At 41.7% G+C, this 16,630-nt stretch overlaps 1 protein-coding gene across 1 annotated transcript; it reads left to right on the forward strand.

Annotated features, from left to right (window-relative positions):
- Window positions 1-700: 700 nt before the first annotated feature.
- LOC111855748 (casein kinase II subunit alpha-like) lies at window positions 701-12,487 on the forward strand. The gene is made up of 13 exons (XM_023835066.2): window positions 701-863; window positions 1,552-1,792; window positions 2,242-2,353; window positions 4,833-4,934; window positions 5,009-5,059; window positions 5,499-5,558; window positions 5,656-5,739; window positions 5,813-5,923; window positions 6,677-6,778; window positions 6,950-7,050; window positions 7,219-7,367; window positions 7,507-7,596; window positions 11,272-12,487. The coding sequence occupies exons 2-13, from the start codon at window positions 1,692-1,694 to the stop codon at window positions 11,382-11,384; spliced, it is 1,176 nt and encodes a 391-aa protein (XP_023690834.1). The 5' UTR covers window positions 701-863; window positions 1,552-1,691; the 3' UTR covers window positions 11,385-12,487.
- Window positions 12,488-16,630: the final 4,143 nt, after the last annotated feature.

The raw sequence follows: 16,630 nt of genomic DNA on the forward strand, positions 1-16,630 counted from the left end.
CATCATTCAGACAGCCGTCCTGATATTGTAATAGAAATTCAACAAGTACTATATCACATTCAGATGATGGGATTGGTAGTTGTGTTTCTCTGGGTACCTGCACATATAGGGGTGGAAGGAAATGAAATGGCAGATATGAAGGCCAAAGAAACAGCAAAACAGAATAATATCGACATGACAGTCTCCTATAGTAAATCAGAGGTTAAAAGTATTATCAAAAGGAAAGTTAAAGAAAATTGGCAAAAACAGTGGGTCGGTGATGTGAAAGGTAGATGGTTCTACGGAATTCAAAGGAAGGTAGGAGAAGTTGGAAGAAGTACTGGAAGAAGAATACAAGAAAGCATAATAACTAGACTACGGCTGGGACACTCCCAAACTTAATGCTACATTACACATAATGGGGAAACATGACACAGGACGGTGTGAATTCTGTGGAGACAGTGAAACAGTGGAACATGTAATGATTAATTGTAGCGGAAGTACCATACAGAAAGGACAGAATTAATGCGGAGTCTTGAACTGGAAATAGAGCAGTACTCACTTATGAATATATTACGGAAAAGCCCTGCCGATGTGTGTTTTAAGTTTATTTTTCAGTATTTGAGGGCAACTGGGTTGGATAAAATTTAAGGTTTTTTTTTTTTGAGTTTGACTGTCTGATTCACACTCCCTGCCGGTTGGTGGCGGTAATGCACCAAATAGTTGTTTGCCAGCTGCCATAAAACAGCAAGTAGAAGAATGAAGGAGACTTCCGGTTCCTAGCGGTGGTTGCGTAAGGCTGTGCGCTACCAGTGCGCGTGAGGAACAGCGAGAGGCAGCATCATAAGAGCGTGAAGTGGGAAATTGGGGGCTGTGCTGAGCAGGTATTAGCCGGGCGCTGTACTGCAGGAGCAGTCATTTTCGAGGGAGAATTTAAAAGGGGGGATTTCTTAAAGGGGTCAATGTATAAAATGTGTTAAGTGGATGAATTGTCATGTACTTGGTCGTGATGCCTCTCCCCCCGCTGCTGGGGTATCTGGTAAAACCAGCGCTTATGCTTTTCCCGATGACTGGCACCTGTGTGTAAGCTTGCGCTCTGTGCTGCCTAGATAATTTGCTTTTCCGGGTTTAGCGTAATAATTAGACTGAAATCTGTTTGAAATAGTCGCTTTTGATTAGCTTGTTAGTGGTAACGAGGTCTGAGTTGGCAGAATAGATAAAGTTGTCATATGAGTTGAATTACGCAGCCTTTTTTGACTGGCCTAAATTTATTTAAATAGGTGTTAAGAGCAAAAGTTAGCCGCGATATCTGGGCTTTTCTTTTTTTATGTAATGCAGTCTAACGTTGGCTGTGTGGTGCTGTACATGTCCGCCTTATTTACCATAGGGATCGTTTGCCCCTTATCACGTGAATCAGTTTTGACGTGTTCTCATACCCTCCTGGCATTTGGATGAATATTTTATGCTTTTAAAAAAATTATGTAGTAATGAACCGGATTTTAGTTGCTGGATTTTAGTTGCTGTTTTAACTTTGTATTAATTTCCTTTTTTTAATTGCCCCCCTTTTTTAAGTTGGACAGGAGATCCAACTCACACCCCACAACAGTCCCTCCTCCCCCCCTCCTCCCCTTCTTCCCTCCCTCCTCCTTTCCCTCCTGTGAGCTCCCTGCCCCGCCTGGCCTCTCCTCCACTGTGCGCCCAGCCCGGCAAACATGTCGGGACCTGTTTCAAGTCGGGCAAGAGTGTACACGGAAGTGAACACGCATCAGCCTCGAGGGTACTGGGATTACGAATCTCATGTGGTCGAATGGGGGTAAGTGAGGGAATAGACCTACCCAGTCATGCAGCAGCAGCGCTGTGTGAAATGGGGGGGATTTTCATCTTGATAGGTCCCTGGTGAGTGACCTAGTGGCTCTTAGGGTCAACAGTGAAATCCATAGGAAAATCATAAGCTAAAGCGATAATATAACAGGTTTATGCAGCATTTGCTTTGTAGCATTGTAGCAACCTTTTTGCCCCGTATCAGACTACCATGTTGAATTTGTTGCAATTTGCATAAAGACAGGAATTGAATGGCTGCATTCACCCCTTGTACAAATGTAAAACATTGTTAGTTTAGATTTGATTTCTGGACGCTTTTCACTTCATATATATTATTCTATATTGTACATTTTCAATAGAGGGGAACATGGTTTCTTCTTGTTTTTAGCTTGTTTTTTCTTTCAACACATGGAATGCTTGAAATGTTTGTTTTGATGACAGAAACCAAGATGACTACCAGCTGGTGCGGAAGTTGGGCCGTGGAAAGTACAGTGAGGTCTTTGAAGCCATTAACATCACGAATAACGAGAAAGTGGTGGTCAAAATACTCAAGGTAGGTTTGAAAATGTTGGTGCTTCAGAGCTGTGTTTCCCACCCTGGTCTTGAAGACCCCAGACAGTCCATATGTTTGCTCCAGGACCAAAAATGTCTGGGGGTCGCAGAGGACCGTGTTGAGAAACGCTATTTTAGAGCCCTTTTGCTGTGCATTAATTTCTCCCCCCATGCTTTTCTGTGCATAGCTGACTGAAAGCCCTTAACTGAAATGGCAGGTTTCTGTCTTCCTATGTACCAGCAGGTGAAAACTGAAAAGATTAGATTAGATGTGATGAGTCAAAATTTTAGTTTTGATACTAAAGACCTGAGATACACGATGAAATTTAGTGGGATTTTTGCAGGCTTCTGTGACAAAATTGAGGCTGAAATAGGCCAATATTTTTGGTTGGACCAAACTGAAAAATTGTTGGATTTCAGTGGAATTTAACAAGGGTTGGTTAAAAAAAAGAGTAAGACTAAACCTTTATTTTTATAAGAAAAAAATTGATACAAGTTTACGCTGAATATTTTTGTACCAGTTGTTTACACTTCCCTCAAGTCAATGTAGTCAGCTGCTGCCTGGCTGTACGCCCATAGCCATAAAAACATATAAGCCGGGTTCTGATGCATATGTGTTTAAACTAACATTGGGAGTGTGCTGGTGAACTTCTGTTCAGGTGTCTGTTAGGACAGCCAGTGAATGTCAGCAGCCCTGCCTATGACCTTGCTGTGTCTGAGCTGTGAGTTTGAGATGGCAGGCTCAGTTGATGTCTGCCCCAGGCTCTGGGGCATTCAGACATGAAGGAGATGCAAGTCTGTGCTAACCCTGTGATTTGATAGGTTGGCCAAGACATGGGACAGCAGTGTAGCACCCCGGTAGTGGTTTTCCAAAGTTTGCTAAAAATAAGGTGATATATGCTAGAATTAGTTCTTTGTAAAACATATTTTAATGGACATCATACTACCATACAATACTACCTCATACTGTAAGTTTTTGCACATTAAGCTCTTTTGCACATTACACTTAAGTATTTATTTTTCTCTCTTTTTCTATTATATTGTACCTTGGCATTTTTGTGTGGACAGCAAAGTAAGAATTTCATTGCACAGAGAAATGCACTTTTCTACTGTACGTATGACAATAAACGCCTTGAATCCTTTTTGGCGGCTGGTAGACTGCCCTCGACATTAGGAGTTACTACAGCCAAAGGTTTTACTGACAGCACAGTTACAGAAAGACTTGCATTCAATAATCTAATGGCTTTTGCAATGGTTGACACAGTGCAGCGGCTTCACGCTCGAATGATCTTAAGTGGAAAGAATTTAAGGAAGTAAGTGAGGTAGAAGTTTGCGTGCAGCAGAGCACCTTGTCTCTTTTGCATGTGCTTTCTGCTGCTGAATTGTGAATTCTCTGTAGGGCAAACTGTGGTTTTTCTCTCCTTTAGTATAACACTGAACAATACCTACTGAGCCATCTTTACTTATTTTAAACAGATTTTGCTCAACTTTAAGGCAGCATGAATTGCAAAGGAACTTTACATTTTGCTTTCCCACAGACTGATGCCTTGTCCACACGTACACGGGTAAATTTTAAAACGTACCTTTTTCTATACGTCTTGGGCTTTTGTCCACACGTAAACGGCGTCTCAGGTCACTGAAAATGGAGCTTTTGCAAAACTCCATCCAAGATTTTAAGAAACTCCGTTTTCAGCGTGGACATGTAGACAGGGAAAACAGAGTTTTTGGCTCGAAATGTCAGATTGTGTGCCGTTGTCCACTTTTGTTTAACGTCAGAGCATGCGCTGTTTGCTCAAACTCGCCTAATGTACAGCGCAATGGCAGATTTAGCTGAAATAGTGCTTGTGCTAACCTTGCTGACAGGACTTCTTACATGTGTACAGATAAATGTTGAGTCACTCTCGCATTATATTGATCAACACAGGCGTCGGAATGTGCGCCATGGTTTTCAACTTAACAGGACTGGCAATTAGGCTTCTGATTGGCTAACACGGCAGTACGGTTAGAGTTATAATGCCGCCTGTTGGTTTGGCATGCTTTTGACAGCGCATTTTAGCGGTTTCATGTGGACGGAAATTTTTTAGAAGACTGTTTGTGTGGACGGGGATATTTTTTAAACGGAGAAAGAAAACACCATTTTAAAATATACCCGTGTACTGGAATCAGTCATAGATGAAAAAGACATGCTTGAAGCAGACTGCAAAAAAATTGCCTTGTTGAAGGAGATTTTTTTTTTTTCCTGTTGCCAAGGTGATTCTATTTTGTTTCAAATGACTAATACATGTCAGTTTGCTGAAGCACTTGGGTCCACCTTCAGTTGTTAGATCAGGTGACTCATTCAGACTGCTGTGAAACTGCAGCACTGTGCTGTTGCCATTGTTTGTATATGGGTGCCGCTTATTCTCATGTGAAGCCCCAGCGAGGGGATCTAGGCTTTCTTCTAGGCTCACGGTGACCTTTGACTAAATGTGACTCCGCAGCCGGTGAAGAAGAAGAAAATCAAGCGCGAGATTAAGATTTTGGAGAACCTCCGAGGAGGACCCAATCTGATCGCACTGGCAGACATCGTGAAAGATCCAGTGGTGAGTTGCTTATTTAATGTGGTTTGTGTGTCCATCTAGAATCTGTTTTAACTCCTTCTCTTTTCACTTTACAGTCCCGGACCCCTGCTTTGGTTTTCGAGCATGTAAATAACACAGATTTCAAGGTAACGACGCTCCAGATCCATCTTGTGAAACTGCCTTATTTCTTAAACCTGGCCACTGCTGTGCTTGTTGAGTCACAAAATACCCTGAGACAAGTGCAAAAGTGGCATGCAAACTGAAGCCTTATTTTGTGGTGGTGTTTCCTGCCATTCCTGAGAGAGTAATAATGTCTGTGTTCTCCCAGCCCTATCCGTTACGTCTGTCATTAACCGGCACTAGCTGTGACCTGCATGTGAATGTTGACGTGTTTGTTTGTACTGTGCAAAGCTGGTATATTCTGCAGTCCGAACATGCTGAAAGATCTAGCTTTGCAGAAATGGTGGAGAAATTTTAAACACTGCAAGCAAAAGCTGAGTAAAGAGTTCTATGTAAAACTTAATTAGGTGAATGTTTTGATTAAGGAGTTTTTCATTGTATTTTGTCTTAATGTATGCTTAACAGCAATTGTACCAGACCCTGACAGATTTTGACATACGGTTCTACATGTACGAAATCCTGAAGGTGAGAGCTGACCTGTTTTTTTTCAATCCATGGTTTTTTTTTGTAAGTTGTATTTTTATGCACACCTGAGCTTGCTTCATGACTGACTTTTCTGTAGGCTCTGGATTACTGCCACAGCATGGGCATCATGCACAGGGATGTCAAGCCACACAACGTGATGATCGACCACGAGCACCGGAAGGTACTCCACCACTCCCGCCTCCGCACCCGCTGATCCTTTGCACGCCTGGAACACGCCTGCTTTCCCCTTGCAGTTACGGCTTATCGATTGGGGTCTAGCTGAGTTCTACCACCCTGGGCAGGAGTACAATGTCAGAGTGGCCTCCCGCTACTTCAAAGGTCCGGAGCTGCTGGTGGATTACCAGGTGAGTTAGGTTCTGCTGGCTCAATGGACTGAGCTGCAGAAGGATAGAGGTGGTGGGGAGGTGACCCAGCTAATTTTGTTGTAAGTATTTCAAAATACCATGGTATACCTTATTACTTTAATACTAGCCCAAGTCTTCACTAAACTTTAAAACTATTCATGAAAATTTACCTGTTTCACTACACAGCTTATATCTGTTGCAATACAGACCTCTTCTGTGGCCTGTACTACGAAGCGGGGTTACTGGCTTATCGGGGTAACTTGTCAGATTTAAAGTAGTCTGGACAAAATGTAAGTGAACGAATATGAAGTCCATTTAAACTGTGGTACCTTAAATCCGACAAGTTACCCCGATAAGCCTGTAACCCCACTTCGTAGTACAGGCCACTGGTCTGGTGGAATATCACTGCTGTATGCATCCGCTGCCAAATGTAGTATTAACACACGCTGTTACGTGCACGACCATCCGCAGTCCGAAAGCGGACGAAAGAACACGCAGAAAAGTGATGTATGAACAAGCCTTAACAGAAAATGTTTGTTAGGAGTCTAGGGGTTGTTCTAGACTTCCTGTATTTAAGAACTCTTTTTGCATACCATCTCTCTTGGGATGGAACTCATAAGTGAATAGACCAGCTGTTTTGTTGGGCTGACTGTTCTTGTGAAGAGCTCTCCTGTAGTTTCAAAAATGTGACATCATTTGGCTTGTTTTCTGGGTTCCTGTCGCCACCATTCATTCCACTTATGTTGACTCTAGATGTACGACTACAGTCTGGACATGTGGAGCCTTGGCTGCATGCTGGCCAGCATGATCTTCCGGAAGGAGCCTTTCTTTCATGGCCATGATAACTATGACCAGGTTGGTTGCCCATACTTTCCTGCCCCATGTAATGGTGTGTTTTTTTTTTTATTTTATTAAAATTAAAAAAAAATTTTTTTTTTTGGACAAGCTCCTCAAATAATGGGGTAATACCAGTTTGTGATCATCTTTGCCAAGCGATGACGAGCTCATGCTCCTCTTGTTCCCCAGCTGGTGCGAATAGCAAAGGTTCTGGGAACTGAGGACCTGTATGATTACATCGATAAGTACAGCATTAAGCTGGAGCCGCGCTTCAATGACATCTTAGGAAGGTGAGTCTTGGGTGGTAGTTCCCAGATTTGACCTACATTTGCTTCCTACACTCCCTCCTTAAAAGAGAATTATTCCTGAAGATAACTCCTTTACAAAACCTTCCCTCCTCCTCACTGTGCACTTTCTTGGCTTCCTCAGAACAGGGTTTGTAACGTTTTTTCCAACAGGCACTCTCGTAAGAGGTGGGAGCGCTTCGTCCACAGTGAGAACCAGCACCTGGTGAGTGCTGAGGCCCTGGACTTCCTGGACAAGCTCCTGCAGTATGACCACCAGACCCGGCTTACGGCTCGCGAGGCCATGGACCATGCCTACTTCTGTGAGTAGCTCCCTTTTAAGAAGAGTACAAGACGTATGCCGGCAGATATTGATTAGTTTGGGACCTTCAGGGATCAGCCTTGTGTGGTCTTGTAATCCTAACACAATTACTGCCTCTTCATGTTCTCATGTTTTCTCAGATCCTGTTGTGAAGGACCAGGGTAGATCTGGAGGCATGACTTCTGTGTCCAGTGGAAATACTCCCGTGCGTTCAGCCAACATGATGTCAGGTGGGCTGGAAACGCTGCTCTTTTCTATCATCGATGTCGAAGGTTTCAGTAGTTGGTAGGCCTACAAGGTGACCTCTTAAGCAGGCATTGTTGATCTGAGCTACTGCTTCAGTGTGTCTGAAAAATTAGATTACGTGTAATACAATTAGGTCTGCAATTAAATGCATATCACTAAAGCAAAATCCCTAATATCCATTTATCAAGGTAATAATTATTAAAATCATGCCGGTTAACTAAACATATCACTATGAAGTTAAATATAGGGTTATAATCAATGAAATGTCGCTATCGAGTTAAAAATATATAATCTGAGATGTCAGTGAAAGAATTCTCAAAGATAAATATATGATTATAATCGATAAAACATATTGCTATTGAGCTGAGTATACATTTGATAATCTAATAAAACATGTCAGGTAAACCATAATAAAACATGTTGGTTATACTATAAAGGTAAATTTAAACGCTTTTTAGAGTAACATGCCTTTTAAAAAAAACATTCATAAATGTAGAACAATAAACACGTCGGTTAAAATAAACACTTCTCCTTCCGGTCAAAAGGGTTGTTCCAGATGCACAAGAACTGCGTCCTCTCCAGCTTCTGCAGATTTGTGTGCGGTACAAGAAAATTATTTCTTCCATCTGCATAACCATGACACCACTGAACATCCAGTATAGTAAGCCTGTAAAACCCGTGCACTTTATTTTTGTGCGAGTGCACGCACTTTTAAACATATTCGCATACGGATCTCGACGCATTAAACCGAAAGTAAAATGAAACCTACTAAATTCGAATACTACTCGAATTTTATGTTGGGGAGGGGGGAATAATTTACAGGAACAAAAATCTCCATGATACTAAAATGTCGCAATCAACCATTTGGGGTTTCTCCTAATAGTCAGATCACAGTAAACGAAAGAACAACGTTGCCATTACTCTAGGTCAGGGGTGGCGAACCCGCGGCTCGCGAGCCGCTTGCGGCTCTTTCACTGCTCGCCTGCGGCTCTTCAATCTATCCACATGTTCTGTGTTTATGTCACGTTCGGCGGGTGAGCGAGCGGGTAAGCAGGCGAGTGGAGCCGGACTGACAGGCAAACGGGGTTTTTAATAGGGAAGAGGCAGACATCCATGAACACAATACGTCACAATACAATGCCGGTGTTCCGGGCAATTCAGTTTCCCTATGTTTCCCCTGTCGCGCGCTGATTTGTACACGGTTTCGCTGTTGTTTTCATGTCTTTTTACGAAGCTCTTGAGGTAAACAAGCCACATATTTTAAAACATCACATGTTTTTTGTTTTTACTGATAATAAATGAAAGTATTTAATTCGCTGGATAGAGATATTTCTTGATGAAAACGGTATAGTATTTCTTATAAGACTATATTATGCGTGACGAACTACTGTATTCGCATGTAATACTGTACCTGAGTGATTTTCAGACATCCCACATACATATTTGCCTAAATATTAGGAGAAACATTATTTCCTGACATCCAGGATATTTGGTTCCCCCCTGTTAAAACAGGTATACAGCAACTCTGGGCCTCGGTACTAATAACAATACAGTATTCACATGTAATAATGTACTTGAGTGATTTTCAGACATTTCACATACCTCTTTGATTTAATATTAGGGGAAACATTATTTCCCGATAGACAGGGGAAACATAGGGAAACCGAATTGCCCGGAACACCGGATCTGGCAAACAGGGGGAGACGCGGACTAATATACACGAAACAAGCCGAAATAACAGGGAACAGCTGGGCACAATCGGGGAAGCACACGTGATAATGAGGGGGCGTGGCACACTCGAGGATCGAACGGAGCCGGGCGTGACAGTTTACACTTGCAAATTATTTTTAAAATGTCAAAACATAAATTTTCAATAAAGGGGTATGTATTTAAATGAGTTTTTTTTTTTTTTTTTTACACAACCTCTCGCGCGATTTAACATAGACTAAGTTCGTTAGTAGCCTGTCAATCATCATGGCAGAGTCAGGGAAGCGTACAGCTAAGCGCAAATACGAAGATGAGCACAGAACATTTTTATCTGAATGGGAGGATTTATATATTTTTTTTTTGAAAGAAACGGAAAGCCATTCTGCTTGATATGCCAGACTTCGTTGTCGCATTTTAAGGCTTCAAATCTTGAGCGCCATTTCACTTCACTCCATTCTACCGTAGCATTCTACTTTTTTCGACACTGAAACAAGTGAAATCAAAGCATCGCTCTGTTCTTACTGACACACATGTAAAAGAGTTACTACGAGTAGCAACAACTGAATACAAGCCAGACCTAAAAAAGATTGTGGAAACCAAGGACTGTCAGGTGTCCCACTGAGTCAAATAAAAGGAGGTAGGCTGAATAAAATCCATGAAAACAATTCTGTTATGTAATTAAGTGTATAATTTGTGATACTGTTGTTTGCACATCTGTTGTGTGGCTCTTTGCAGCGATAAAGATTTTTTTTGGCTCATTATGGCAAACAGGTTCGCCACCCCTGCTCTAGGTCATTGACGACTAGGGGTGCAACGATTATTCCACATCGTCGACAAAAATCGACAATAACAATAGTCGCAGACGAATTTGATTGTCGATAATTGTCGCCAGACATATTTTTAAACGGAGTGAGACGTTTTCCTTCCTTTCTACCTGTTCAATACTATCGCTTTCCAATAGACTGCACCAATACACTACACTGGTGAGATTCGCTCTTGCGCAATAGCATTCAGCGACAGGTAGAAGAATGGTGGTCACAAATCAGGCATCATCGCGTATTAAATGCTCTAAAGTCTGGGACACATGGATTAAAGTTTTCCGTCGCTATGACGGATTTCCGTCAACTGAGTGCACTAAAGGGTAATAATAATTTATGTAGATCCGAAGAAAAAAAATGGGGGGGGGCTGGAAAGGCTGTATTTCTTTTGTTTAATTACGATTTAATTATTCTTCCTAAAAATAAAAATAAACATTATGGTTTCGGCAATTCGCTTAAACATTGATGGCTGCGGAGTAGCCTACAGGCTGCAAGCTATTTCCCGACGCGTGTTTAACATGCCAAACTTCATCGTAAGGAGAAAATAATTCCCCAGCATTTAGTGCCGCATCAGTCTCAAAGGCTTTTAATGTCCCAAAACAAAGATGAGATCTGCAAATATCTTTTGCTGTTGGTGGCCGATGCAGACTTCAGTGATCTAACAACTGTATCATTGGCTCAATAGCTGAGTGACACGTCACGGTGGGTGGAATTCAGATGGAGAATTCAGCTCCATTTCCCAAAGCAAGTCTGTACTGAATTCTAAATCCCAAGTTTTTAGTTTTTCTCTTGATGTGTCAAGTTAGCAAATGTGCTGACAATTGAACAGCTATGAGAACAGATGTCCTCGGCCTATTTATTACTGTTTTACATTAATGAATAATGTTTGTTTGGATTGTGAATGAACTTGAATCTTCAGCTACCACAACAGAAGTGATGTTAGAACAGTCCTGCTTTGACCAGGTTGCTGTTGGCAAGTTCATCGTTTCTCCTGTTTGTTTGGTTAGAAAAGGCCCCAGTAAATCTGCAAGTGTTCCTTGTATGGTGACTTACAGACCTGCATATTCTGGTCTTCCTAATATTTGTTTAAGTGAAGTAAGATTGTGTAAAATTCTTTGCTCATGTTACCCACAGGGATCTCCACCTTGCCGGCCTCCACTCCCATTGGTTCCCTGGCCAGCCCAACGGTCTTTCCTGCCACCGGCACCTTGCAGACTCCTGTGCCTGTTACTGGCGGTGCCCCGTAGTGATTCCAGCCTTCCAGTCATCCTTACTTCAATCGTCACTCCTGACCATTTTGCAATATGAAACCACTGCATGAGGTGTGGGTGTGGTGGCCGTTTCCATTTTTTTTGTGGCCAAAGATGATTGCCAGCCATGCATCACGTGGAAAGATGTAAACTTTTCAGGCAAATACTGTGTGTCTATTCACTTGGAAAGATTAGCTGTGAACTTGGTAAATCTGAGCCACTCACAGATGCCCAAAACGTACAGACAAAATGAAGTGGAGTTTTGAAAACTTGATTTAAGGATTTGGACCGCAGTGACTTTGTGGGACCTGATGAATACAGTTTCATGAATTCCAGTTCAATAGGTAGTTATGCCTACACCTGTATCAGGGTGTTTCTATCAGGTCACTTTTTATCCGAGTCAGATACAGCAAGTCATCTGGATTCTCCAGCTTCTATTCTGATCCTTACCTTTTCATAGTGGGCGGATTTTGGTAGGTTTGGGCAGCATTTTGTTTTGAATTGACACAAAATTGCCACCTTGAAACACAAAATACAAGCCAACTCTCCTATTTTTTTTTTTTTAGTAGAATTAAGAATTCACTTTAGTAGCATTACCAAAGTTAATGAGTATTGGAGAGTAGACCAACCAAAACGTGTGTAAGGTTGTTGCAGCCAGAGGTGATTGAAGAAATCCTGTAGTTAGGATATTAGGAATATCATATTGAGTATAAGCATCTCACCTTGTTAAAATGTTTTCTATAGAATTTTTTTAAAAATATTTCCATGTCTAATTCTCTGACACTTTTGGTTTGTTTTGTATTGAGGTTTTCTACTGTTGGTTTTACTATAATGTTTTGTCCTTTAGATCAGTATTGATGTTCAGTGTGAGGGGTTGAACTTTCTTTTTGAGCCAGTAATGGGATGTTGAAAACCCGGCATACTTAGACATAGCTATATGCATTGCTTTCTACTTCTGAAATCCAAGTAAAAAGCAGAAAGTTGTAATATATGTGGCTAGAAAGATCGTTTGGGGTTATATCACTAAATAGGCATTGTCCTGTTATTTAAGTATTTGACGGGTATTTGAGACTGTGTAAATAAACACTTCTTTTACTTAACTGCCTATACCCAACCCTGTTTTTATTTTTACAAGAATCAAGCGACTTAAACTGGTTGCTGTGTTATATTGGATTAGATCGGTTAAAAAAACACTTCTCCTTCCGGTCACAAGGGTGGTTCCGGATGCACAAGAACTGCGTCCTATACAGCATCTGCAGATTTGTGTGCAGTACAAGAAAATAATTTCCATCTGCATAGCCATGATACCACTGAACATCCAGTATAGTAAGTCTGCAAATCTCGTGCACTTTATTTTTGTACGAGTGCACGCACTATTAACCTTATTCGCATACGGATGACGACGCATTAAACCGAAAGTAAAACAAACTCTTCGAATACTACTCGAATTTTACATTTAGAAAAAAAACAATTTACAGAATTTCCACGATAATAAAATATGTCGCAATCAACCACTTGGGGTTTCCCCCAATATGTCAGATAACAGTAAACGAAAGAACAACGTCGCCATTACTCTATGTCGTTGATGACTAGCGTTTAGTGTTATCTGAATACCTCGTAAGTCGCTTTGTCCAAAAAGTGTCTGCTGTATAAATACATGAATGCAAATTCTTATTTAGTGACGTAGACTGTACGCGCTAATAAAAGATAGCTTACATATACGATTGAACTTGGTTCAACCAGCCTCGAGTAATGCACAAACCAAGGTCATTGCCAATTTATGTTTTGAGTGTTGCGTAAGAAGATCATCTCAACTATATGGCAGGTGGAATGATTGCTCAATTTCAAAACGATTATCTGTCTTTACAGTTTCATACGTTCTTTTGATATTGGTGGCCGATGCAGACTTCAATGATCTAACAACTTTACCGTGTAAAGTTAATGCCGAACCAGGCCTGAAATACAGGAGAGTGACCTGGTATAAGGTATGTTAAATTTCCCAGAATGTAGCACTGAAATGTTTTTGATGACGTTGTCTTGGTGTTGACATGTAGGAACGTTTCTAATGTTAAATAAAAGTGTGTGTGTATCCCCACATGTGCCCCTGGATGTCCCCATAATATGCTGTGAACATGTTACTTTTTAGCTTTTGGGGACATTTTTCAAGTCCCCGCAGTAGAAACTATATATATATAGTGCTATATATATATATATATATATATATATATATATATATATATATATATATATATATGTGTGTGTGTGTGTGTGTGTGTGTGTGTGTGTGTGTGTGTGTGTGTGTGATTAGGCAAAAATAGACAAAAGTCTTGTATTTTGTTTGGTTACGAACCACTTGAGGAATTAAGAAAAAAAACAGACGTTGTCTTTGTTGGCAGGTGGAGGGTGGAGATGAGAGTTTGACTGGGTTGGTTCTTAAAAATCTGCGTACAAATGAGACTGCACTCTTCATGTCAGCTGAGCACCATTATCAGATCGGGGAGGATCTCTCTCTCTGCCTCCCAAGTTCAGCTATAAGTGTCTGCGCTACATACCGCTGCACACTTTGGCCTCCTGTCGGCCACCGCATTCAGGAAGTTGATTACACTTTCCATCCCGAAGGTAAATTCAGTGCTCGGAGGGGCAGAAGTTTGTTCTTTTTATATGGCAGTGTTGTTCTTTGTAAACTTAGCCTGGCTCATGTTTTCATTTTAAGTTTATGGTTTGTGTCCAGGTTGCCAAGAAGTAGAAAAATCCCATACTGAAGGCTTCCTGTCGAGAGAACTTGGTCAGCGGGACACCCTGGTGATGATTTTGGGTGGAGTAACAGCAGCATACGTGATGATGATAGCATCAGCAATAGTCATGCACAAATCAAAGTGCCAGATAAAGGACGTCTGAAAGCAGGGCTGTACAATGTGGTTTGTATTCATTTGTTTGCTTATTGTATGTTCCTACCAAGTAAAATGATTTTTCTTTGTAAAGGTAAGTTTTGGTATTCCAAAATAGTTTTGGTAGTTGACAGAAAGTGGGGGGATGCCCCTTTGGTAATTTATGTATACAGCCTCTCCTAGGTTACGACGCGATTATGTTCTGATAAACCTATTGTAAGGCGAAAATGCATTTTAGTATAGTACACCTAACCTAAGAAACATCATAGCCTAGCCTAATCTACCTTTGTAAGTTTAAAATGCATAAAAGCACCACATAATTTTTTTTTTACTGCACCAGGAACCTCTATTTAAAGAAAATAAATTAAAATAAAAATCACTTGGCAAGGCATGCCCAGACATGTAGGGCAAGATGAGACCAGTTCAGTTTATTTATTTAATTCTCGACCCGTCTAACATAAGAGATAGGAACAGGAAACTAACACAGGACAAAGGTTAACACGAAAAAAATTTTAAGTACAGTAAATCTGGGTAGCAGTTAACCAAATGTCAAATTCCTCCAGCTCACCGAAAAGTGACATTCCGCCATTTTACATTGTAGATGTCGCTATTGGCCGTTACAAAAGTCGCTAGAAGTCGCTAAATGACGTCATCGTCTTATTTGCATAACATGCATATTCATTAAAATGGAGAGGAATAATGTCGTAGGAGAGACAAAGTGGTAAAAAAAAAAAAAAAAAAACAGCCTAACTACGTTTAGAACTACAAATGACCTTTATTCTTGTTTTTTTATGTATCACAATTCCAACCCTCCTCCTTTATCCGGACTTGGGACCGGCAAAAGTGACCCCAAAGAGACACTCTGGTGGAGTTATTTATTTAATTATTTAGTATTATTATTTTAAGTTTCAGTAAACAAGTGAACATTTTTAACCATAACATTTTTTGTATAAAATCTACATTAACAATCTAAATGGACCAAAAAAGGACAATAGAAAAAAACTCAATAGCATTGTAAGAAAATGATGCCCCTCCACATACAAACAGGCTGTGCTGGCTCACAGAAAGAGTGGGTCATCATCATTTTGGTAAAGCTTCTCTATACGTTAGGTTCAGCAACTGAGGGAGCTGACTTAAATGAGTAAGCAGTTGATGTGGCAAAAAGGTGTAGAACATCGTCAGGCAGTTGGTGCTCATAGCAAGCCTCACCAGACTCAGGCTGTGTGAATCAAATCTGTGATTTATTTTAGTGCAGTCATTTATTTTAGACAAAGAAAATTAACATCCCGCCCTAAGGCCACTGGAGCGATCGTGGAGCGATTTGACTGGAGTGGGAGGAAATTTTAGAGGAGCGAGGAGCGGTGTTGAGCGGAGGAGCGGACGGAGCCAACAGCCTCGTGAGCGAGGAGCGGAAATTATCACCGCTCCACTCCGCTCACATGCTCTGGGCCCAGTCAACGGTATCAATTCCTTCATCCGCCAGGAACTGCCTGCATACTCTCGCCACATGAGGCTGGGCATTGTCATGCACCAGGAGGAACCCAGGACCCACTGCACCAGCGTAGAGTGTGACAATGGGTCCAAGGATTTCATCTCGATACCTAATGGCATTCAAGGTGCTGTCGTCTAGCCTGTAGAGGTCTGTGTGTCCCTCCATGGATATGCCTCCCCAGACCTTCACTGACCCCCCACCAAACCGGTCTTGCTGAACAATGTTACAGGCAGCATAATGTTCTCCACGGCTTCTCCAGACCCTTTCACGTCTGTCACATGTGCTCAGGGTGAACCTGCTCTCATCTGTGAAAAGCCAATTCTGATATTCTATGGCAAATGCCGATCAAGCGCTACAGCGCTGGGCAGTGAGCACAGGGCCCCCTAGAGAACGCCTGACCTGCAAGCCACCCTCATGAAGTCTGTTTCTGATTGTTTGGTCAGAGACATTCACACCAGTGACCTGCTGGAGGTCATTTTGCAGGGCTCTGGCAGTGCTCATCCTGTTCCTCCTTGCACAAAGGAGCAGATACTGGTCCTGCTGATGGGTTAAGGACCTTCTACAGCCCTGTCCAGCTCTCCTAGAGTAACTGCCTGTCTCCTGGAATCTCCTCCATGCCCTTGAGACTGTGCTGGGAGACACAGTAAACCTTCTGGCAATGACATATCAATATGCGCCATCCTGGAGGAGTTGGACTACCTGTGCAACCTCTGTAGGGTCCAGGTATCACCTCATGCTACCAGTAGTGACACTGACCGTAGCCAAATGCAAAACCAGTGAAAAACAGTTAGAAAAGATGAGGAGGGAAAAATGTCAGTGGCCTCCACCATTCCTGTCTGGGGGGTCATCTCATGGGTTTTAAT

Source organism: Paramormyrops kingsleyae, chromosome 6 (assembly GCF_048594095.1).
Source record: "Paramormyrops kingsleyae isolate MSU_618 chromosome 6, PKINGS_0.4, whole genome shotgun sequence".
In the NCBI taxonomy this organism is placed as follows: domain Eukaryota; kingdom Metazoa; phylum Chordata; class Actinopteri; order Osteoglossiformes; family Mormyridae; genus Paramormyrops; species Paramormyrops kingsleyae.

Coding starts and splice junctions, on each gene's coding strand:
- LOC111855748 (XM_023835066.2), top strand. CDS start 1,692: ATGTCGGGACCTGTTTCAAGTCGGGCAAGAGTGTACACGGAAGTGAAC. Junction 7,368..7,506: donor CATGGACCATGCCTACTTCT/GTGAGTAGCTCC, acceptor ATGTTTTCTCAG/ATCCTGTTGTGAAGGACCAG. Junction 7,597..11,271: donor TTCAGCCAACATGATGTCAG/GTGGGCTGGAAA, acceptor TGTTACCCACAG/GGATCTCCACCTTGCCGGCC.